The 20,805-nt window shown below is 50.1% G+C and overlaps 6 protein-coding genes across 6 annotated transcripts; 5 read left to right on the top strand and 1 right to left on the bottom strand.

Annotated features, from left to right (window-relative positions):
• Positions 1–2,637: 2,637 nt before the first annotated feature.
• On the bottom strand, positions 2,638–5,968 carry FOBCDRAFT_1172 (heterokaryon incompatibility protein Het-C-domain-containing protein). The gene is made up of 5 exons (XM_059607733.1): positions 5,638–5,968; positions 5,019–5,576; positions 4,770–4,949; positions 4,177–4,721; positions 2,638–4,126 (listed from the first exon to the last, which is right to left on the bottom strand). The coding sequence occupies exons 1-5, from the start codon at positions 5,759–5,761 to the stop codon at positions 2,756–2,758; spliced, it is 2,778 nt and encodes a 925-aa protein (XP_059463785.1). The 5' UTR covers positions 5,762–5,968; the 3' UTR covers positions 2,638–2,755.
• Positions 5,969–9,717: 3,749 nt separating this feature from the next.
• FOBCDRAFT_266771 (uncharacterized protein) lies at positions 9,718–11,258 on the top strand (the record flags this gene model as incomplete). The annotated part of the gene is made up of 3 exons (XM_031180903.2): positions 9,718–9,954; positions 10,372–10,746; positions 10,806–11,258. 3 exons carry the CDS (start codon positions 9,718–9,720, stop codon positions 11,256–11,258), a joined length of 1,065 nt encoding a protein of 354 aa, XP_031041671.2.
• A 690-nt stretch (positions 11,259–11,948) lies between these two features.
• FOBCDRAFT_313578 (uncharacterized protein) lies at positions 11,949–13,037 on the top strand. The gene is made up of 2 exons (XM_031180902.3): positions 11,949–12,425; positions 12,484–13,037. The coding sequence occupies exons 1-2, from the start codon at positions 12,034–12,036 to the stop codon at positions 12,863–12,865; spliced, it is 774 nt and encodes a 257-aa protein (XP_031041670.2). The 5' UTR covers positions 11,949–12,033; the 3' UTR covers positions 12,866–13,037.
• A 450-nt stretch (positions 13,038–13,487) lies between these two features.
• FOBCDRAFT_210397 (uncharacterized protein) lies at positions 13,488–14,812 on the top strand. Its single transcript, XM_031180900.3, has 3 exons — positions 13,488–13,905; positions 13,958–14,118; positions 14,173–14,812. Exons 1-3 carry the CDS (start codon positions 13,886–13,888, stop codon positions 14,517–14,519), a joined length of 528 nt encoding a protein of 175 aa, XP_031041668.1. The 5' UTR covers positions 13,488–13,885; the 3' UTR covers positions 14,520–14,812.
• Positions 14,813–15,086: 274 nt separating this feature from the next.
• Positions 15,087–16,829, top strand: FOBCDRAFT_210395 (uncharacterized protein). Its single transcript, XM_031180899.3, has 3 exons — positions 15,087–15,139; positions 15,197–15,799; positions 15,854–16,829. Exons 2-3 carry the CDS (start codon positions 15,460–15,462, stop codon positions 16,528–16,530), a joined length of 1,017 nt encoding a protein of 338 aa, XP_031041667.1. The 5' UTR covers positions 15,087–15,139; positions 15,197–15,459; the 3' UTR covers positions 16,531–16,829.
• A 385-nt stretch (positions 16,830–17,214) lies between these two features.
• FOBCDRAFT_210393 (GNAT acetyltransferase 2-domain-containing protein) lies at positions 17,215–20,742 on the top strand. The gene is made up of 4 exons (XM_031180898.3): positions 17,215–17,298; positions 17,354–17,539; positions 17,599–20,388; positions 20,439–20,742. The coding sequence occupies exons 1-4, from the start codon at positions 17,282–17,284 to the stop codon at positions 20,644–20,646; spliced, it is 3,201 nt and encodes a 1,066-aa protein (XP_031041666.2). The 5' UTR covers positions 17,215–17,281; the 3' UTR covers positions 20,647–20,742.
• Positions 20,743–20,805: the final 63 nt, after the last annotated feature.

Raw genomic sequence — 20,805 nt, 5'->3', positions numbered from 1 at the left:
GACAGAATCACGACTCCATGACAAAACAGTGATACCAAAGTGAGACGATGTGACCCGGCAGATATGACGAGTCGGTCCAGGCACATAAAAGTCCGATTCGAGACCCAACTCCAAGGTGCGAAAAGTGTCGGGGGCCACGATGCAAATCGACCAAATCAAAAGAGAGCTACAGGAACAGCTACAGCTACGTTGAGCTAGCTCTGTTCTAGGTGCAGGAACAAGAGCAGCAGAAGGAATAGAAGTCAGAGCGATGGCTGATGCCAAGCCGGCTATCCCTTGACGACCCGAGCATTTGGGAAACAGGAAAATCAAGAGAATCGTCGTTTTTTGATCTGGTATGTAGCCGTCTCTGATAATCTCATTGACTTTTGAGGGTTGACCAATTAGACAACTCAACTCATAACTTGGCTCGGACTTTAAGACCAGATGGTTGTTTGTAAAAGCCCGAGTCGGGAATAATAACGGAGTTGGCCAGGTCCAGGTGAGTTAGAGCAAGCCAATGTCTCAGTTTTTTGAAATTCCAGTTGGTGTTATTGATATCAGACGAGTGTGAGAGTAGCAAACAGTCTAGAATAACCTAACAGAGCAATCTGCATTAGTGGTACAACAAAGCTTGTGCTCTCCATCTCCATCAATCACATCAACTTACCTCAGAGGAGGAAAGGATAGGAAAGGATAAGATCAGGCAGTCAAGATTTGTCCCGTCCACTTCCCCACAAACCAAAAGCTTGTTGGTCAAGACTTGAACGTATTGGGACACTTGACCCGCAGTCGTAATCCTTGAATGTCCCTTTTTTATCTCTCACCACCAAGGACATGGATGTTTTACCGTATCACTCGGACGCAAGCCGTAGATATGCAGGCTGGAAGAGTTTTCACCATCACCTAGGTCGTACGGTGGTTCTTGCAGAGTTAAGATACAAGGGAGTTGCCGTGAGTTTAACTGTAACGGTGACCGCTGAATAGTCAATTGATGAAGCCTAGTGGTCAAGCTTCAACCATAGTATTTGCCCAGTCAATCAATGGACTGTCCAGAGATGGAAAGCAGTTTGTCACTGAGTTTACATGACTCGTTGAAGCTTTTAGAGGACATCACGAATACTGCATTCGAAAGACTTCGAAGTTCGAACTCAGTGGCCTGACGAAACGATTCGGATCTAACCTAACATAACCTTGTACCCAGCCAAGCTTCTGCGACCAAAGCTTGTCTCCCGCGACACGTTCAGTCATCCACTGTAACCTAAACTCAATGATCAACGGTAATACGTATTGCTGATCTGTCGATGACAATCGATTCCGCCCACTGCTGATGAGTTATCGTGATTATTGCCGACAGGCCCAGTCCCTGACCCTCACTCTCTTTTAAACCCTTGCTCGTGTCACTCTTCTCCTCCGCGGAGACGGGGAGGCGCAGCGCACTCAAAATCCTATTCTCGATGGATAAGGAGGGTTATGTCTCTGGGCGCCAATGACTGGCTGACACCCCAAGAGCTCACCCGTCGAACCGTCAGAGACAAACGGGTAGGGCAATCAAGCGCTGTAGCCCACTCAAGTACCTTGTCATTTGATGAACCCTGGAGTGATAATGAGACGACCCTACACGTTCAGGGTGCGCGACTCACTACACTGCATTCGATATCCTGGAAGCAAGCCGAGGTAGGTAATTCGAATGCCTATCCTTTATTCGAGGGTCTTTGTGGCTGGAGCTATCTCGGCAAACGGCACCTAAGTATCAGGTTTGGAAATGACGATCAAACGCGAAAGAATTTTCAATGCAACAATTCATACAGCCTTGTCCGCTGTTGGTTTGTCTGCAGATACTGGCAGTTCATGCTTTTGACTGAATAGAAAAGGCAGAATTTCGGACAAGACAACAAGTCAACTGTTGCCCCTTGTCGCATCCCTGTAAGAGCTTGTTCGAGGTTAGAAGATCCCGGCCTCCTCGTGCTACGCCACTTGACGTAATACGTAATCAAAAGCGGGCAATCCGATTCAGATCATTGCGGCCTGAGGCAGATACCTTAGGGTCGAATCTCACTCAGAGATAAGGTCTCAGCCATAAGGATCTGTGCCTTACTAGGATCCGAGCATGAGAACATCGGGACATCTAAACCAAAACTACACTTTCTGACGAACCAAGTTCTCATCTTAACTGCACGTGCTACACCATCATGATTCATGATAATGACATTCCGTCCTCACTGCATTGAGACCGCCAGCACAAGCGTGATGGATAGGACAACCAATGCCACTCAGACGTGAAAACCAACAAACATAGACTCATACTGTGCAGGTAGTAAAGAGGAGACCACTACGATAGGACACCGCCTGCAGCGAGATCTCCAGTCTATGTTGCATAGATCAGCAACGCACAGTCTGAGTAAGAAGGCCAAGCCCGCCCATTTACAATATCCTGATACAAACTTGCAGTTCAGTAACGCTTTGCATATGACTTCGTGTACTCAGGCATTGTTTGAGGGTTTCAAGGTGTGTTCTGAAAAAGCGTTTCGGATGGAGACTTTTTGATATCCTCAAATAGTTATCTTAATGACAGAACCTAAGAACCGTAGAGAAAGCTCGTTTCACAAATCTCTCGTGGGACATCGGACACGATGCACATATGCATTTCACACGCAATTAATTCAACCGTTAATTTCATTTCTTGTCCTTCATTTGGTTCGACATTCTGTTATCTAGGCATGATGGTGAACTCCCCTCACTGAGAGTTTTCCCAACCGCAGTGCTGTTCAACAATTTACCAACGTCGGTCACCACCATAGCCATTATCGTCATATTCGTTGCTACCACGGCGCTCACGTCCATGGCGTCCCTGGCTCTGTCGAAGATACTCATCAGCAGAGCCTCCGCCAAAGCCACCTTCATCTCGGCGTCCGTAGTTGTCACCCCCATATCCACCCTCCTCACGGCGACCGTAACCGCCGCTCTCCTCTCGACGCTCATAGCCACCACTGCCGCCATATCCGCCCTCTTCACGACGCTCGTAACCACCACTACGACCACCGTAGCCGCCCTCATCGCGGCGTTCATGGCTTCCTCCATAGCCTCCACCATAGCTGCTCTCCTCTTGACGTCCATAGCTGCTGTTGCCACCGTAGTTGCTCTCTTGGCGACCGTAACCACTGTTTCCGCCATAGCTGCTCTCCTCCTGTCGGCCGTAGCTGCTACCACCACCATAGCCGCCTTCATCGTGACGACGACCACCGTAGCCACCGTCATCATCATCACGACGACGGCCGTGGCTCTCAGTTGAGCCGGAGTACTCATGTCGCTCAGTGCGCTGCTCGTAGCCTCCAGAGTAACTCTGGTGAGTCTCAGTTCGCTCCTCATAGCCATAGCCACCGGTGTGACGGCCATCCGAGGAGTCTTGCTGCTCGTATCGACGATACTCCGACTGCTGGCTACCGTCAGGGCGCTGTGTCTGAGAATACTCAGCCTGGCCGTAGCGATCACCGTGGCGACCATACTCTACTTCAGTTCTAGTGTAGGAACCATCATCCTCGCGGTGACTGCTGGACTGTCTCTTAGTCTCATCACTGCCGAAAGCACCGCCAAGGATGGAGCCAGCCTGGCTGAGGAAGCCGCTGAGACCACTCTCCTCCTTCTCCTCCTTACGGGAAGAAGAGGGCATCTTGTAGCCGGTGTTCTGCTCAACCATGCCAGAGATGGCGCCGGTAGCACCCTTAAAGATAGCGTCGGCCGCAGCACCAGCAATCTTGTCCTCGAGGGTCTCAGGGCCACCGCCGTACAGCTTTCGCATCTGTAGCTTGCCAGCACATCCGTGGCCGTGACCAGTGTCGACAACACCCTCCTTGTGGTTCTCACCATTCTGAACGCCTTCTCGGGTCAGCTTCTGACGGTAATCATCACGCTGGCGGTCACCCATGTTGTTCCACCACTCCTTGACACCTTCGTAGGAGCGGCGACGACCCTCTTGAACCTTGCGGCTTCCGAGGTCACGCTGAGCAGGATGATGCATCACACCGTTGACGATATCGTCGAGGAGTCTATCCACGTCGACACTCTCGTCATCGATAGCATCCATGAGCTGAGGAACAACCCATTGCACCACCGCAGCAGCGTTTCGGCCAGCAATCTCGTTCAAGATCTACATCCAAGTTAGTTGCTGAATATAATCATTTGTGTGGCTTGTCTTACGTTGGAAAAGTGATCCTTGGAAAGCATAGAGTGAGTGGGGTTGCTAGAATCATCGTCGTGGAAGACAATGTGCTGCTCACGCTCACTGCTAGCAATGATCTCATCAGAACCAGTCTTGAGCTCATTGCGGATCTGCTGGATGAGAGGAACAATGAAAGGAGCAATGATGGAGAAGATGAAGACGGAGAGCTGTTCTTCCAGTTGCTCGATGATCTTGGGGAGCACAGGAATCTTCTCAATAGCACCCGAAATGCTCTTCATGATGTCATCGTGGAATTCAATAGCAGGCATGACTTGCTTAAAGACATTCTGGATGTAGATGGTGAATTCCTCGGGATCACGAGGAGACACAGTGGTGTTCTCCATCTGAGCAGCAGCAGCATTGTTCTGGAGCTCGTCGACCCGGTCACTCTGGTGCTTATCCCCAAAGATGCCATCAGGGATCTTATCCAGAAGGTCACGAAGCATGCTGGTGTCAGACTTGGCACCCTGCTGGAGAGTACCCTCGAGCTCCTCAATTTCGTTCTGAGTGAGCTTGTCGGACACTGAATCTGTTAGCTCTCCTCTCGTTCATATGGAGCATTAGAACCAACCTTCACCAGTAACTGAGTGCAAGAAGTCAACACCACCGAAAGTGCCAGTGACAATAGGATAGACGGGACCACGGGCACCCTCAATTTCGATCTGTGTGTTACGACCAACGTGGGGGAAGACATCACGCTCTCCGAGCTCAATTAGGGCCAGCTCACAGTAGTTGCTGTGGGCAAAGAAATCTGCAGACAAGTTAGCTCTATATGACCCTAGAAACAAGCTGATTAGCTTGAGAAGTCGGGATTACAGACCTTCCAGGCAGTGCAGCCCAGTTCCCATGAGGCGGAGAGCCTCGTACTTGTCTGCCTTTCGCTGAGAGTCCTTGTATCGACGACCAAGCTCGATAGTACCAGTAAAGAGCTTCTTGACGTGCCTAGCGGAGGTCATGATACGTGCACGCTCGTTCGCAATGTAGTTCTTCATTCCTGTTTCAGGGTCGATAGCCAGTTCTCGATCCTCGTCGACTGGCCCACGGAGGCGTTCATCATACTGACGGGCATCGACATTCTCGGCGTAGTCTTTGGGGTTGTCGATGTGGTCCTCAGGGCGGTAGCATCCGAGTCGCTCAGCAGTGACCTCGAACTCTCCAGAGCCGTAGCCGAAGGTCATGAAACCGAGGACACAAAGTAGAAGACGGATGGCCTCAGCAGAGACCGACTTGACAGTACCGACATCGATGGCCTGAGAGTAATCTCGAAGCCAGTTTCCAAAGTAGACTCGCGAAACGTTGATCTTGTTGAACTTCTTGCCATTGAGGGCCTTAGCCTGCGAAAGGATCAAGAGTGCATCGGTGATATCGCCGTGGCGCCCTGAAAGAGATCTTGATTAGCCACTACTGGACGGTGTCTGGTCGTAGTTGTAACCACTCACAGTTTTGACCTTCGACCTTGGAGATTGAAGCAATGTTACCAGCACCGAAAGCAAAGGCTGGAGAAGCCAGAGCAACGAGGATAACAAGCCCCACCAGGAGGCTGTGAGATCTGAAGGTAAACATGACTGCGGTTCACGTCTTCAAGCTGGGAGTATCCCAGGATGTTATCTAGTTGTGCTGCAAAGATGGGAAAGAAAGAACCCCTTCTGAGCTAGCAGAGGGGAGCACGATATTATCGTCAGGGAGTTTGAAGACAGGAAAAGAATGAGGATCGGGGGAGGGTCGTTCTGAAGGAGGAGGAGAAGGGAAAAAACAGGGAGACGGTGGAAGATTAGTCGGGATCTAAGGTACTTTACCTTACCTTATGCTTAAAGGTGGAGGAGGGGAGCTGAGGGGCAAGCTCAGTCTGGCCGGGCCTCCAAGTGACGCAGCCTCAGCTGCCAACCGAATAAAAGAAGCCCGTGCTCTCCATAATAACAGTGACAGACAGTGGGAGTCTAGGGCAAACCAGCAGAAACGAAACACTAGACATGACCTTATTTGCCTACGCTATTTCCATGGATACCAATTGCGTGGCAACCTTGGACGAGACCATGACAAGCTTAACAAGACAAGGCAAGCCACCACCACACCTCACTCCATTGCACATGTCCAGCACTAACACAGCAGAATGGTGAGACGGACGGACGGTAGTATGGTATGGGTGGGCTCCCTCCCGAGCTGGCCTGCTTCATGCCAAGCTCACTCGATCTGACGATGGCAGCTTTAATCCTGCTAAGTCCAGTTTTCCCCGGCGATCCGCTGGGCATGGTCGGTAGTGGAAGGATGGCATGGTCTGCTTCATCATGCCAAGCATGAAATCATACGCGCCCAGGGCCCGCAGCTTTTGTCAGAGAATCATCGAGGGGTAGAGGAGCTGGGGGGGGAAGCTTTTGCAAGCTGTGACAGGGGTCCAGTACATTGCCATTGAGTGTGATCATTACACAAAATCAAGTATCTCACCCCTCCATTGTCATCAGTAGCAGGGGTCTGTAACACGAGCCGACGGGACCATGGACTGTCGTCGAATCAAGCTTAAGAGGGCGCCTGGCTGAAGGAATAACGCAGTTGATCACTGATCAAACATTAGCTTTTGCACTGGTAATGGTTGAGATAAGCCGAATGTAGCTTGATCAGAAGACATCAGAAAGGGTCCTGGTTATCATGACCATCTTTTGAAGATCCAATACTTACCTTATCGTAGCACATGTATCAAGAATCCGTCAAGCCATCTGCTGGTTTTCTTTCGGTGACATAGAGGGGCCGTTCTACCCCTCATCGCGTCTGGTTGCTGGACGCAGATGCGACAAGAGAGAACAGTAACTTCTATCGGCGATAGACACCAGACACAAGTATAACTATTTGATAAGACGCGGGAGACATACTAAGCAATGATCTCACTGCCAAGTTTGAGTACTATGCGCATGAAGAATGAACCTTGTATCGACGTATGTTGTTGACTCAGGACACAAAAGCTATCGCGTTTGCTCGCGTTTGATGCGCTAATCACCAGGTGGTTTTGTTCACAGGATGTTTGGTGTAGTCAGGCAACGAAACAATATTCTGAATGAACATGGGGCTACTGGCGGTATGGGCTGCCATATGAACAACAGGATCAGTCTTAAGGAAATGGCCTTTCGGTAAAGACATGTCATACCTAGGCCTTTATATACGGTCCATGGCTGTGCGGGGTCGAGGTGTCTGTCAAGGTTAAAGAGTTTACACGGCATCAAAGAGTAGATTAGAACCATCAAGGTGTTTCAATCTGGGCTCAAGAGACCAAGATAGTGGGCGAAACACCAAGTGATGAAGAGCAATGAGATGAGATGATTGTTTCGCATCGCCTGAAGATCTGACGTTAGATTCCAGTGATGAGAGTACAGTAGAAGTTAATAATTAGTGTTATGGGACTACGTGATGCAGTCTTATCAGCGTCCAGGTGGATGAGAATCTGATGCTACACGTATTCGGAAGATTGGGAACTACAGGCAAAGGCTGGCTATCATAACAGTTCTCTTCACAGGATGCTAGGTGCTGTTGAAATCATCTGATGGCGGCTTGGGGACTTTCACGACCGCGCTGTAAGGCGAAAATACTGGGCTATGATGCGGAAATAGAGAGCACTGAATGTAAACTTGCCTGGATGTGCTGAAGCACTGCTGATAAAATCAGGACCTCAGCACTCCAACCAACAATAACGTTATAAACCAGAGTAGAAAGCTCAGGGCACAAGATGGGACTTGACGCGAGCAAACAATCAACCTCACCCTGCTTCAGGTGACTTGGGTGGAATGGGAAGACTGTGGCCCGGTTGGGGTTGGGCTCGGGCTCTGCTGAGAGTTGCGAGGGTTCTGTCGCACAGCGAGACGTCGGGGGGGCGCCAAGTGCCTGAAAAAGAGGCTCGAACCTTGAGCCGCCCGTAGTGGTGGTCGTCATTCCATCCATGTGCCCCTGGGTGCACCGTGCTGAAATATACAGGTCAAGGGTGAAGGTGCTGGAATGACCCCGCCTGGACATATGTCCAGCGTCCTCAGCAGCTTTCCAGTGACGGCACCGTCGGATTGGGTTTTGAGAAGCGGTGAGTGGAGGGCAACACACTCCGTAGGGTGTGACAGTGACACATCGCTTCAGCATGCCCTGAGAAGGGTTCACGTAAAGCGCTAGAAAAGCCGCTGAAGGAGTCCTTCGTTGGTATCGCTGAAATATCACAGCTCTGAGGATTGTAATTGCGAGGGCCCTCAACGCAGGTGTAAGTCGAAATTGACAACGAATTTGCGATGCACAAGCAGCCAACATCTGTAGTATCACGATGACAACACCCTCAACGAAGGAAAGACCTAGGGAGCTTCCCTGATTCTGAAGCCCAATACTGAAAAATATTAGACGAGTACAGTCGCGATACATACAACATTGTGAATTCCGCACTTGCATCAGTAGCACCCAAAAGGCTGCACGACTGAGCGCGGGCGGGCAATTTGTTCCCTCGCTGCGACTGGCTGATTGACCAGTCAGCGCTGCCCGCGCAAAAGTTCACCTGGCCTTGTTAACGTTTGCGCGTCGGGGGCTTGCGTTTGTTGTGTTTTGGTTTTATATGAGTGAGAGAAGAGTGATGTACGCGAAAAGATCCCAACTTGGAGCGTTTGGGTTCAGTCATGGAGGCTTGTCACGAGTAAGGCACCGATGTTGTTGTGTTGAATCGCTCTGGCATTCTGTTCTATCAGTGCGGGCACTTGTATCCGCCGTTACAATTATTAGGCAGGTGCTACAGTGGTGGTCATTATGCCCTTAGAAATGGAAGGCATGGATGGGCTGGGTTGCCTTATTTTGAATGAGGGCGGGAAGTACGGGGAGGTAGCTGACGACTTAGGGGGGAGTCTGGTGAGGCTACTGACAGCTGCAAGAGGCCACTGAGCTTCAGAGGTATCGGGTGCCGCGGGAATATCGAGGACAGCCCGTGGGTGCTGCTGTAGTCCCAAGAGAAAATCGACTTCAATCCCTCGAGCCCCGTTTTCAAGGCCCCCGCCCTGAGGTGATGAAATTTTCGCCATTGTGCTCCGGGTACTGGACTTGGAGGGTCACTCGAGTGGTTGACCACTAAGAATGCGCGCCTGCTGCAGCTTTTCCCTTTTTTCGGGTAGGAAGGCGGGCGCTGATTTTTATTTTTATTAGGCGCTGCCATTTTTTTGCGCCCCCGCCTGGAGAGCCATTTACTGATTGCGCTTGGTGCTGACCCCTACATATTCAGCGCATCGCCCACCCCGCGCCCGTTCTCTCTTTTTCCCCCGTTCTTCAGTACTCCCAGCACCCTCACTTTCCAGCACTTCTCAGTGAATCACTGGATTTCCATTCCCCTCAACGCGCCAAAACCACCTGGATTTGCACGCTTTGACACTCCATTGCAGTAACAGAACAGCGCATCGCGTCCCACTACTCATTCAACGCGTCCCATCGAATCGTCGGCGCAAAACTTCAGGTGAAAGGCACCAGAAGCTCAAATAACAACATAACCCATTATCCCCAGTATCATCACCAGAATCATCATGGCTCGCCCCAAGAAGTCAGCTGTTGAGAAGCAGCAGCAACAGCAACAGCCTGCTCCTGTTCCCATCCCTCCTCAACACATTCAGCAATACCCGCAGCACCCGCAGCCCATTGCCGCTGTTCCTCAGCCTGCGATGCCCATGCCCATGCCTCCGCCTGTTGGAGTTCCTCAACCTCAGGCTGTTATGCCTCAACGCGTCGTTGAGGCAGACAGCTTTCTGCGCGTGAGAGATTCGGTAGGTTCACACCATTTCATCTTGTCTTTCATCCTTGGTCGGACACTACGACCCAGGCACCAACCACACCACCCACCCATGCCACTGTGCATCTCTTGATCAAGTCGGTAGAGTCTTCCATGGCTTCTGGCAGAACGCGACGCCTGGAGTGGTCACCATTAAGGCCACAACCAGACCATCTTGGAAGATTTACTTCCTTATCGACCTTGCTTCATACTGCGCTATGCCTTTATAAATTAGGGACGCGCTCTGACTTGGTTGTTGACAAGTCAATGTCTTTTACGAAGTCTAAAGAGCCATGGCCACCGCGTTCTTGTATCCACTCAAGCTCCCCACCCACTTACACTCGACCTTTGATCACTGTTACTTCTAGTCCTCGAGAAACACAAAGGACACATTACTAACATTACCTTGTAGGCTGTTGGGCGATTGACTACTATTCTTGACCTTCTCCGATCTTTTACTGCCGACTATGTTCGTCAGACAAATCTCTTGCTTGGTGAGCCGACTCCCGAAGGCTCGCAGGACAACATCCTCGCCAACTTCGAGCATGCTGCTCAGCAGTTGATCATGCCCATTCCTGAGCTGGCTCCTCCTGTCGAGGAGAAGAAGGAGCGCAAGAAGCGAACTATTGACCCTAACGCGCCCAAGCGTCCCTTAACTCCTTACTTCCTCTACATGCAGCATGCTCGCTCCATCATCGCCAATGACCTTGGTTCCGAAGCCCCTAAGGGTGCCGTTCAAGAGGAAGGCCAACGTCGTTGGGCTCACATGGGTCCCCAAGAGAAACAGGTAAGCCGCGCTACGTTAAATATTGACTCCTGTTAGAGTTGCCACTAACTTCATCCTAGGGCTGGAACAATGCTTATCAGTACAACCTCCGCCTGTACAATGCCCGTGTTCATTCTTACAAGCACGGTAACCCTCTGGCCAAGAACATGACTGACGAGGAGGCCTTGAAGTACGCCGAGGACTTCAACGTCCCCATGTCTGAGATCAAGGACGCTGCTCAGAACGAAGCACCTGCCGATGATCAGGATGCCATTGCTGAACAGCTCCAAGCTGTGGCTGCGGCTCCCGCTATTGACGAGCCTGAGCAAGCTGAGACCCCTGCTAAGACCCCCAAGAAGGCCGCTGGTGGCCGTAAGCGCAAGACAGCCACACCAGCTGCCGCCGCTGAGGAAGCCAAGCCTGCCCCTGCTAGCCCTGACAAGAAGCGACGACGCACATCTACCAAGGCTGCCGCTGCCGAGCCCCAGGAGGAGCCTAAGAAGTCGGGCCGCAAGAAGACTAAGAGCTCTTGAGTGTCCTTCATCTTTTCTTCTCTTTCTTGACAAGCACTTGGTATGCTTCGGCTTTCTTTACTCTCCGTTGAGCTCCTGTCGCAAATTTACTGCATGGAAGCATGATACCTAAGGAGAGTGCTATATACATAGGGTTCTCTATAGGCGTTTTGGGGGTATCTCTTATTTGCTTGTACTCGTTCTCAGACGGGATGTTGGGGCTTAGGGATGATTAAAACCAGGGATTCATCGACGATACAGCTGGACAGTTGGAGGGGTTGCTGAATTGTATGATGCTTATGTTGTTTGGACGTGCACAGCAATGCCGTAATGATAGCAATGATTTATCATTAAATTTTATTATTCCTGAAAGGAGTGAACAGCAGAAGTCTCGGCCCTGCTAGGTGTAATAAAGCCCCAATGCGTATCTGACTTGACAGCAAGGCATTCGTTTTCCAAGATGACAAGGGAGATCAACACAGGCAATGTATCTATTGATAACACTATTTCTTGTTCTTGAATAACAACACTCGAGTTTGAGTTTACCTGAAGGTCTTCTACAGTTAGGCTTGCAGGAACCAACTGCTACGCTCAAGCAGCTATGCTATCTTTTGTCCTTTCACCATTGGTCAGGCCATCTGATAGTGCCAGGCCTCACTTACAAGGGTCTAATCACGAGTCCCTTCCTGCCGCTTTGCAATACTACCACAGAGATAATTCATCTTCTTGCAAGAGCAATTTGGCTCATCTCTCCTTTTGCAGCTGGGTCTCTTTGTCCATCATAAACCGTCTCGAAATGCCCAGTGACACCCCTTCAGAGGCTGATTCCATGGCTCACCACCGGCCGCCTGCTTTACACAGGACCCTTCGCTTAGTCGCGATCGCCTCATTTCTCCCCGCATTTCCCCTCTGTATTGCTCACGGAGTTCTGTCAAACGACGCAGCTCCTGCGGTCGGTCTTGTTCCGCTTGCATTTTCTTCTGGTGGAAGCTTGTTCCTCCTCCGCCGACGAGAACGAGACGATGGACTTGCGCACAAGCTCTCACACCCTGTGATGGCCTTTGCTTTTGATGTGGTACTAGCGGCAGCTTGTATGATTGTGTTGGTCTTTACATGGATTTCGAAAGGCCAGTTGGCGTCGTTGAGTATGCTGGCAGCTTATGCCACTATTCCCCTTCTCGTCAACTTGTAAGAGTCCCCCATTCAGAAGTACATTGTTTTGCATACAAACTAACAAGGACTCTAGTGTCATTCACCTTCTCATCGCTCTGGAGTCATTCTACACGGGTCTTGCTGTCCACAGTATCGTACAATGGCTAGCTTGGCGCACTCTACCTCCTGACTGCCCACATTGTGACCATCGACTTCGCCCAGACTTCCCAGAGCTACCATGGCTTGATCGTCTACGAGAGCGACGACATGGAGATTATTCGGCATTATTTGTGGATGAAGAGAACAGGTATCACGATGACGAGACCGAAGAGACGCTACAGCGTGCTGAGAGTGCAGCGCAGGAGGCCGAGGCGCAGCCGGAGGTTGTCGATGTCAGGAAGAAGAACAATCGTAGGAACAGGACAAATACCCCTCCATCGCGAGATGAACCCGCGTCTCCATGGAGCGCCTCATGATGGATGAATGGTAGAATATTCTTATAAGACTGAGATGGATCAGCTGGGTCAGATGAGCAGACTGGAGTCGTGGTATCAGCTAGACTGTATCAAATTGATTCTTGAATGGCACCGTATCCCAGCGATATAGCTACCAACATTAGTTGAACATCTTTTATCAAGTGTAATTAGCAATACTGAGACATTTCGACTTTCAACGAGGGCTCTAGATTCAACCTTATGCAGACCGCAGGCTCGTCTGGCAGTGCTATCGTATACAGACCTGTGATATATCCAAGTGCATTCTCCACTGTAGCTCTGGGCCCTCAAACTCTACGACTCCAATCAGCGATAACTCAATTGGATCTTCATTTATTATTTCAAGCCTCTTTGACCAGGCCATATCCTAGCTTCTTGGGGTAACCTTAACCTCAACTGGCAGCTCCGCATTTCCTGTCATTCCGGGACAGCAAGCCCATGCATATATATACCGTTATAGCGATAAATTGCGAGACATCATTCCACAATCAGCTATCGGTGTGCATGTAACCCCCACTGCGTCCTTATCGGAGCGTGCCCCTAGAAGATCGCCAGCTCCCGCAGTGGGACACAAAAAGTCTGGAACCCCGAGCAGGTCGCGGTCCAGCTTCTGATGGTGGTTGTGAGTTTGAGGCTAAATACCATGAGCCAGCCTCTATCACAGCGCACTTGCTAAGGCTACGTCATGCCCACTACAGCTTCGATTACCTTTTCTTGAATCTGAAGCTGTAATTTTAACGCGCATCTGCGTAGCATTGAGTTTCTCTACTTTGTTTATGAAAACCAACTTTCATAAGAAATTTGCTTTCATTTCTCACTCCTCCTAATCCCTGAACCTTTCTTCTACAACCAGCTGTTCTCCTAACTCGACTCGCCCAAACACGCACTATCTGCTCCATTCAACGTTGTGGCTTGTTACCAACATCTTGGGTTTTTCAAAAATCTTTACTCCAAGGGACTATTAAACTTCGACTACGCCCGAACCAGTTCTTGAAAGCAGCCATGGCTTCTTTCATTCGTTGGTTAGTCGAAAAGATTTTGTCAATTAGTAACTCCATACTGATATATGGTCAGGTACAACGCCAGGTTGGCTGCGCGTCCACTGCTCACTCAGAGCGTTACCACTGCATTTCTCTTTGCTACAGGCGATGTCACAGCTCAGCAGCTCGTTGAAAAGAAAGGCGTTGAGAAGCATGATCTAGTCCGAACAGGTCGAATGGCTCTCTACGGTGGCTGTGAGTTCCTCCAATCTTGAGCCCAACATCTCGACAATCGTTGACATTTTACAGTTGTGTTCGGTCCTGTTGCTACAACATGGTTCGCTTTCCTCGCACGCAGGGTCAACGTGCCGGGGAACAAGAAGGCAGAGGTCCTCACTCGGGTCGCCTGCGATCAGCTTGGTTTTGCACCTGTCATGATAGGTGTATTCCTTAGCAGCATGGCCACAATGGAGGGGAAGAGTGCACAGGAACGAATCGACAAGGCTTGGTGGCCAGCCCTGAAGGCCAACTGGATGCTCTGGCCTGCCGTCCAGGTCATCAACTTCTCCCTCATTCCCTTGCAATACCGTCTGTTCTTTGCCAATATCATAGCGATTGGCTGGAACTCTTACCTGAGCTGGGTCAACTCCCAGTAAGAAGCACTCCATGCTTCGCAGATTGCCTGCCAGTTCTTTTCACATAGATATAGAAGTGTTTCTGTATTCACGATGGATTGATGTTCCTTTCGAGAATTATATGAATTTGTTTCATGGGTCGGGGAGTACATGGTGATGAGGAAAGAAAAACAAGCAGCAATCTCACAGGATCTGTATCATGTTTCGATAGACACTGAACCTCTGTATAATAAGCCACTCAAACCATATGGCCATTTGGCTTTCATGATAAACATTGGGTCTCATTCGAGTTATCTTACGAGCACGAGGTGGGCTGCCACGCCTCATGATAAAGCGGGAATCGATCTCCGAGGTGTCCATCGGAAGTTGATCGGACTCAGAGGGGTAAAGGCCATGGCAGCCGCCGTAGCTTTACGGTTTCCGCCATTTTGAGTCACTACAGATGCTGCCCTGTCGAAACTGCGGAGAAGCCCCGTGATGAAACTGGGTGCATTGGTTGGGGTATGTTCCATGTTTAGGACAGTGATAGGCTGGTAGACAAAAACACGGTACAAACTAGATCGTGAACATCTCATGAGTTGGCTTGAATGGGTCACATGAATGATTTGCTTAGTCAAAAAGAGAGTAGGAGAAAGATCACTGTATGTTTAGCTTATAATTAATGAACCCAGACAATTGCTGATATATATATACCACAGGTTCTTCTATTTTGGTTCTCTGCCTAGTCTTTAAATGTGATGCTTTTTATGTCCTCAACTCATCGAAGTCGTTATCGCTGCCTTAGGCCACAAATAGTTAGCGTCAGAACGTTGGCCCATCGCTGCGCAGCCTTTTCCCAAGCGGCCAAATCCGGGTTTTGTAGATAGAACCGAACAACATCAGGAACTCATCCTGACCCTCAAAACCGCCCTCTCCTCCTCTCTCTCTCACGCAGCGGCTCCTCTGCGCCTGGTAACACATCATGTTGCCTTCATCTATGCGCCGAGTCGTCTCCTCAGCCGTCTCCTCAGCCGTCTCCTCAACCCCTCAGACCGGTGTCATTTCCGTCCTCGCCTCAGCCACTTCAAAGACCACTCCCGTCTTTGTTCGAAATCAGCAGCGACGATGTTCTTCTTCAAAACCTTCGAAATCTGATAATGGTGCCAACGAGATCTCAGCTGGCCAATCGGTGCCTGCTGCTACATCACCCAAGTCTGGCAATGAGAAGCGAAAGCGAAAGAGCAACAAGGATGCTTCCGATCGAGCGGCTTCTATGAGAAAGTTGCCAAGCGTTCCCAACACGCATCACATGTCACAAGAAGGTAAAGCTTTGGATATACATCGCTGATAGGGGAGACGGTTGCTAATTGTCGCAGCTCTGGGACTATCAAGTTTCTTCTCACTACACAGGCCCATCTCGGTTACTCAGACCATGCCCCGAGCGGTTACCGATGAGCACTTCGCCTCCATCTTTGCCTCCCGAACCAGAAACAACAAGATGGCAGATACAGATTCAACTCTCTCCAGCGCTATCGAACAGTTGGAAGGGCCTATGGCTCAGATGACCATTGGTGGACACGAGGGCCAGGAAGGAATGCACAAGGTTGATATCAAGAACCCCGATGGTACCGAGTCCAGCATGTACCTCCAGATCGACACCATGTCAGGTGAATTCCTGCCTTTCCGACCTCCACCTCTGCCTCAACCCCAGGCTGCTGGTCAGGCAGATAGTGCCGTTGCCGATATCGAAGCCGCCGAGGACGTTCCCCAACACCGGATGTACAAGGCTCTTTTCACCATCGAGGAGTCCATCGATCCGGATGGCCAAGTCCGTATCATGGCCCACAGCCCTCAGATTGTGCAGGACAACCAACCGCGAAGCTTCCTCGAGCGTCTGGCTCTTCGCCAGCTCAAGTTCGACGAGGCCCAGGGCCGCCGAGACATGCACGCCATCAGCGTGAAGCGACAACGAAAGCTCAGGATGAAGAAGAAGAAGTATAAGAAGCTTATGAAGAGGACGCGAGTCCTGCGCCGCAAGTTGGATCGAACTTAGACATATGTACATATTTCCCTAGTTGTTCGAGTCATGTTCCTCTTTTTGATCTCTCGCATACGGGGCATATCGAAGGACATTTTTCATTCGTGGTGTCTGGGCATTGGAGAAGAAGCTCTCTCACATTGAGTTTGGACTGTGGCATTGCGCTTTGAGACTTTTCTTATGTTTCCATAGACTCGCGCAGGTAACAATCATCATTTTCAAATGAGTTGAGATATCTTCCGTGGTGACCTCAGTCTCAGATACGCGAATCATGTATAAATAGCTGTACAATTCACCTATTGGTCCTCAGACATAATTTGGGTTCAAGTGACGTCGATTTTGATATTAAAAGCTCATGTGTTGTGACTGATAGGTTAAGAATATGTATGACTTAGTGTTGGTAATGCAGTAAGAGTCTGTAGCTCATATCGAAAGCCTCCAATGGATCGAAGAAGCATCTCGTGAGTCATAAATTCAATCAACAGTGGCTATTTTACATTCTCGTTCCTCAGACTATAAACAATGTTCATTCGCGGCTCTTAAAGACTGAACGCCACTATACTCAACCTCTGGAGTTCTCGGCGACTGAAGCTAGGTTCGGTGGAGGCCCCACTCCAAAGTATCTTACCGAAGTTCACCGCCCGGCAGAAACTTATCGACCGCCAAAATTTTGGATTTTTGAGACGCTGGGTCCCACCTCGAAAACGAGATCGCATTTGCGCCAGCGTATTTTCAGAACAATTGGTCTGAGGAAAAATCTGAAAAGATGCAGCGCAAGGCGGTGTAAGTGTTAATGCTATGGTATGGCTCTGAATCCCTTCAACTGACATCGGTATAGTGACTCGCGCATTCCAGCGCTCATTCAAAATGGCCTGCAAGAAAAGAAGAGAAGCTTCTTCGTCGTGGTGGGAGACAGGTCGAAGGACGTGATAGTGCGTCTGCATTATATCATGTCCCAGTTTGATATCAAGCAGAACAAATCAGTTCTTTGGGCTTACAAGAACAAGCTCTTGGGCTTCACCAGGTTAGTAGATCTTGACAATCTCTTCCCTCGATGCGACGCAGCTAACCCAAGCTATACAGTCACCGAAAGAAGCGCGAGCAAAAGATCAAGAAGGAGATCAAGCGAGGAATTCGAGAAGCCAATACCGAGGACCCCTTCGAGCTGTTCGTATCGCTACACAACATCCGATATACCTACTATAAGGAGACCGACAAGATCCTAGGTCAGACCTTCGGCATGTGTATTCTCCAGGACTTCGAGGCTATTACCCCCAACATTCTTGCCCGAACGATCGAAACTGTCGAGGGTGGTGGATTGGTTGTTCTTCTCCTCAAGGGCATGAACAGTTTGAAGCAGCTTTACAGCCTGTCAATGGATGTCCACTCGCGTTATAGGACAGAGGCCCACGATGATGTAGTGGCGCGTTTCAACGAGCGATTTATTCTCTCTCTGGGAAGCTGCAACTCTTGCTTGGTTATCGATGATGAGATGAACGTTCTCCCTATCTCAGGTGGAAAGGGTGTGAAGAAGCTTCCTCCTCCAGACCTCGACAATCCCAAGACAGAGTCGCAAATTGAGCTTGAGGCCATGAAGGAGCAGAACGAGGGACGACAGCCCGTAGGACCTCTTATTTCTCTCGCCAAGACTGTTGACCAGGCCAAGGCTCTTATCACATTCACAGATGCCATCGCTGAGAAAACCCTACGGAGCACGGTCACTCTTACTGCTGCTCGAGGTCGTGGAAAGTCTGCGGCAATGGGTGTCGCTGTCGCAGCTGCTGTTGCGTATGGATATAGCAACATTTTCATTACCTCCCCTTCGCCTGAGAACTTGAAGACTCTGTTTGAGTTTGTCTTCAAGGGGTTTGACGAGTTGGGCTATGCTGACCACGCCGATTACTCTATTATTCAGAGTACAAACCCCGACTTCAACAAGGCCATTGTTCGAGTCAACATTCACCGACAACACAGACAGACCATTCAGTACATTCGACCTCAAGATGCACACGTGTTGGGGCAGGCCGAGTTGGTGGTTATTGATGAGGCTGCGGCTATTCCTCTGCCTCTTGTGAAGAAGCTCATGGGCCCTTATCTTGTCTTCATGGCCTCTACCATCAACGGTTATGAGGGTACAGGTCGATCTCTCTCGCTCAAGCTCATCAAACAGTTACGAGACCAATCACGCACTGCTTCCACAGCTGGCGAGGGCATGGAGATCACTGATCGATCAACTGGTAAGACCTCAAAGACTGAGGAGTTCCAGGCGGGACGAAAGCTGCGAGAGATCACCTTGTCTGAGCCTATTCGATATGCTCAGGGAGATGCTGTCGAGAAGTGGCTCAACACGGTTCTCTGCCTCGACGCGACTCTGCCCAAGGCTAAGTCAAATATCAACGGATGCCCCGACCCTACACAATGTCAGCTCTTGAACGTCAACCGAGATACTTTATTCTCCTTCCACCCTGTGTCCGAGAAGTTCCTTCAGCAAATGGTTGCGTTGTATGTAGCTAGTCACTACAAGAACTCGCCAGACGACCTTCAACTCATGAGTGATGCCCCCGCACACGAGCTCTTCGTTCTTGTTCCTCCTGTTTCTGAGGACAGCGCCAGACTACCCGAGCCTCTGTGTGTCATTCAGGTTTCGTTGGAAGGAAAGATCAGCAGGCAGAGCGTCCTTAACAGTCTGAGCCGAGGACAGCGACCGTCTGGTGATCTCATTCCTTGGCTTGTCAGCCAGCAGTTCCAAGATGAGGAATTTGCTTCCCTATCTGGTGCTCGAGTTGTTCGTATTGCCACAAACCCTGAGTATGTTTCAATGGGATACGGTTCCAAGGCTTTGGAACTGCTCGTTGACTACTACGAGGGGCGCTTCGCCAATCTGTCCGAGGACGAGGATCAGATTATGGAGGAGACAATGACTCGAGTTACTGATGCCGAGCTCGCCAACGCCAACTTGCTCGACGATGACATCAAGGTTCGGGATATCAATAAGATGCCTCCCTTGTTCGCCAAGCTATCAGAGAAGAAACCCGAGCGACTCGACTATGTTGGTGTTAGCTACGGATTGACTCAACCTCTTCACAAATTCTGGAAGAAGGCCTCGTTCGCACCCGTCTACTTAAGACAGACTGCCAACGATCTGACTGGCGAGCATACCTGTGTCATGCTGCGGCCGCTTGAGAACAGTGAGGACCGAAGCTGGCTCGGGGCTTTCTCCAGAGATTTCCAGAAGCGTTTCCTGTCCCTCCTGTCTTACCAGTTCCGCACATTCACTCCTATCACTGCCCTTAGTATTGACGAGGCCGCCAAGTTGGGAGCGCAACTGGACTCAGTTGAAGTTCGACCATTGACCAAGACTGATCTTGATATCTATATGAGCCCCTTCGACCTGAAGCGACTCGAGTCATATGCCAACAACATGCTTGACTACCACGTTGTTCTCGATCTTGTTCCAACCATCGCCCACCTCTACTTCACAGGACGCATCAAGGGAGACGTTACTTTATCAGGGGTCCAGCAGGCCGTCATGCTGGCTCTTGGTCTGCAGCGCAAAGATATCGATGTGGTTGCCCAGGAGATCAACATGTCCACCTCTCAAGCTCTTGCCATGTTCATTAAGATGATGCGAAAGGTTACTAAACACTTCGCCGGTCTTGTCTCCGATGCTGTCGGCGCAGAACTTCCCAAGGTTGAGCGTCTTGGTGTGAGTCGCGAGAATGCTAGTGGCGCACACGACGACGAGATCGTCGATGAGCGTTACGTTCCTCTGGCTACAACATTGGACGACGAACTTGAGGAGGGTGGTGATGAAGCAATGAGGGAGCTCAAGAAGAAGCAAAGAGAGCTCATTGACTCTTTGCCCCTTGACCAGTAAGCTACATTGAGATACACATGCAAGGACATCTGCTAACAAAGAACAGATATGAGATTGAGGGAGATACTCCTGCTTGGGAAGAGGCGGAAAAACAGGTACTGAGTGCGACAAAGCAGGGCAAGTCAAACCCCGTGGTCAGCGTAAAGTCAGCCAAGCAAAAGAGAAAGGCCGGCGGCCAGACAGCGGCTGAGGTCTATGAGGAGGCATTTGGCGAGAAGAAGAAGAAGAGCAAGAGGGTGAAAAAGTCGGCGTGAGAGTGATGAAGAATATCCTAAAGTTAGGTTTGGCACATGGAACGGCGTTTTTCTCGATAGACAGACGTGTTTAGTCAATATACTGTTTCAATATGACTGCATTTTACCGACTAAGGAGGATTGTTGATGGTTTGAGTAAGGATGACACTTAGGCTTCAC

The sequence above is a fragment of the Fusarium oxysporum genome, chromosome I, assembly GCF_013085055.1.
Source record: "Fusarium oxysporum Fo47 chromosome I, complete sequence".
Classification (NCBI taxonomy): domain Eukaryota; kingdom Fungi; phylum Ascomycota; class Sordariomycetes; order Hypocreales; family Nectriaceae; genus Fusarium; species Fusarium oxysporum.
The sequence above is the reverse complement of the archived record's forward strand: the minus strand, read 5'-3'. Positions and strand labels throughout refer to the sequence as shown.

Bases quoted from the DNA above. Each gene is read 5' to 3' on its own strand.
- FOBCDRAFT_1172 (XM_059607733.1), bottom strand. From the start codon at position 5,761: ATGTTTACCTTCAGATCTCACAGCCTCCTGGTGGGGCTTGTTATCCTC. The intron at 5,577-5,637 runs GTGAGTGGTTAC...GATCTCTTTCAG, and splicing joins CAAGGTCGAAGGTCAAAACT to GGCGCCACGGCGATATCACC. The intron at 4,127-4,176 runs GTAAGACAAGCC...ACTTGGATGTAG, and splicing joins CCAAGGATCACTTTTCCAAC to ATCTTGAACGAGATTGCTGG.
- FOBCDRAFT_313578 (XM_031180902.3), top strand. From the start codon at position 12,034: ATGCCCAGTGACACCCCTTCAGAGGCTGATTCCATGGCTCACCACCGG. The intron at 12,426-12,483 runs GTAAGAGTCCCC...CAAGGACTCTAG, and splicing joins ATTCCCCTTCTCGTCAACTT to TGTCATTCACCTTCTCATCG.
- FOBCDRAFT_210397 (XM_031180900.3), top strand. From the start codon at position 13,886: ATGGCTTCTTTCATTCGTTG. The intron at 13,906-13,957 runs GTTAGTCGAAAA...ATATATGGTCAG, and splicing joins ATGGCTTCTTTCATTCGTTG to GTACAACGCCAGGTTGGCTG. The intron at 14,119-14,172 runs GTGAGTTCCTCC...GACATTTTACAG, and splicing joins AATGGCTCTCTACGGTGGCT to TTGTGTTCGGTCCTGTTGCT.
- FOBCDRAFT_210395 (XM_031180899.3), top strand. From the start codon at position 15,460: ATGTTGCCTTCATCTATGCGCCGAGTCGTCTCCTCAGCCGTCTCCTCA. The intron at 15,800-15,853 runs GTAAAGCTTTGG...TAATTGTCGCAG, and splicing joins GCATCACATGTCACAAGAAG to CTCTGGGACTATCAAGTTTC.
- FOBCDRAFT_210393 (XM_031180898.3), top strand. The intron at 17,540-17,598 runs GTTAGTAGATCT...CAAGCTATACAG, and splicing joins AAGCTCTTGGGCTTCACCAG to TCACCGAAAGAAGCGCGAGC. The intron at 20,389-20,438 runs GTAAGCTACATT...AACAAAGAACAG, and splicing joins GACTCTTTGCCCCTTGACCA to ATATGAGATTGAGGGAGATA.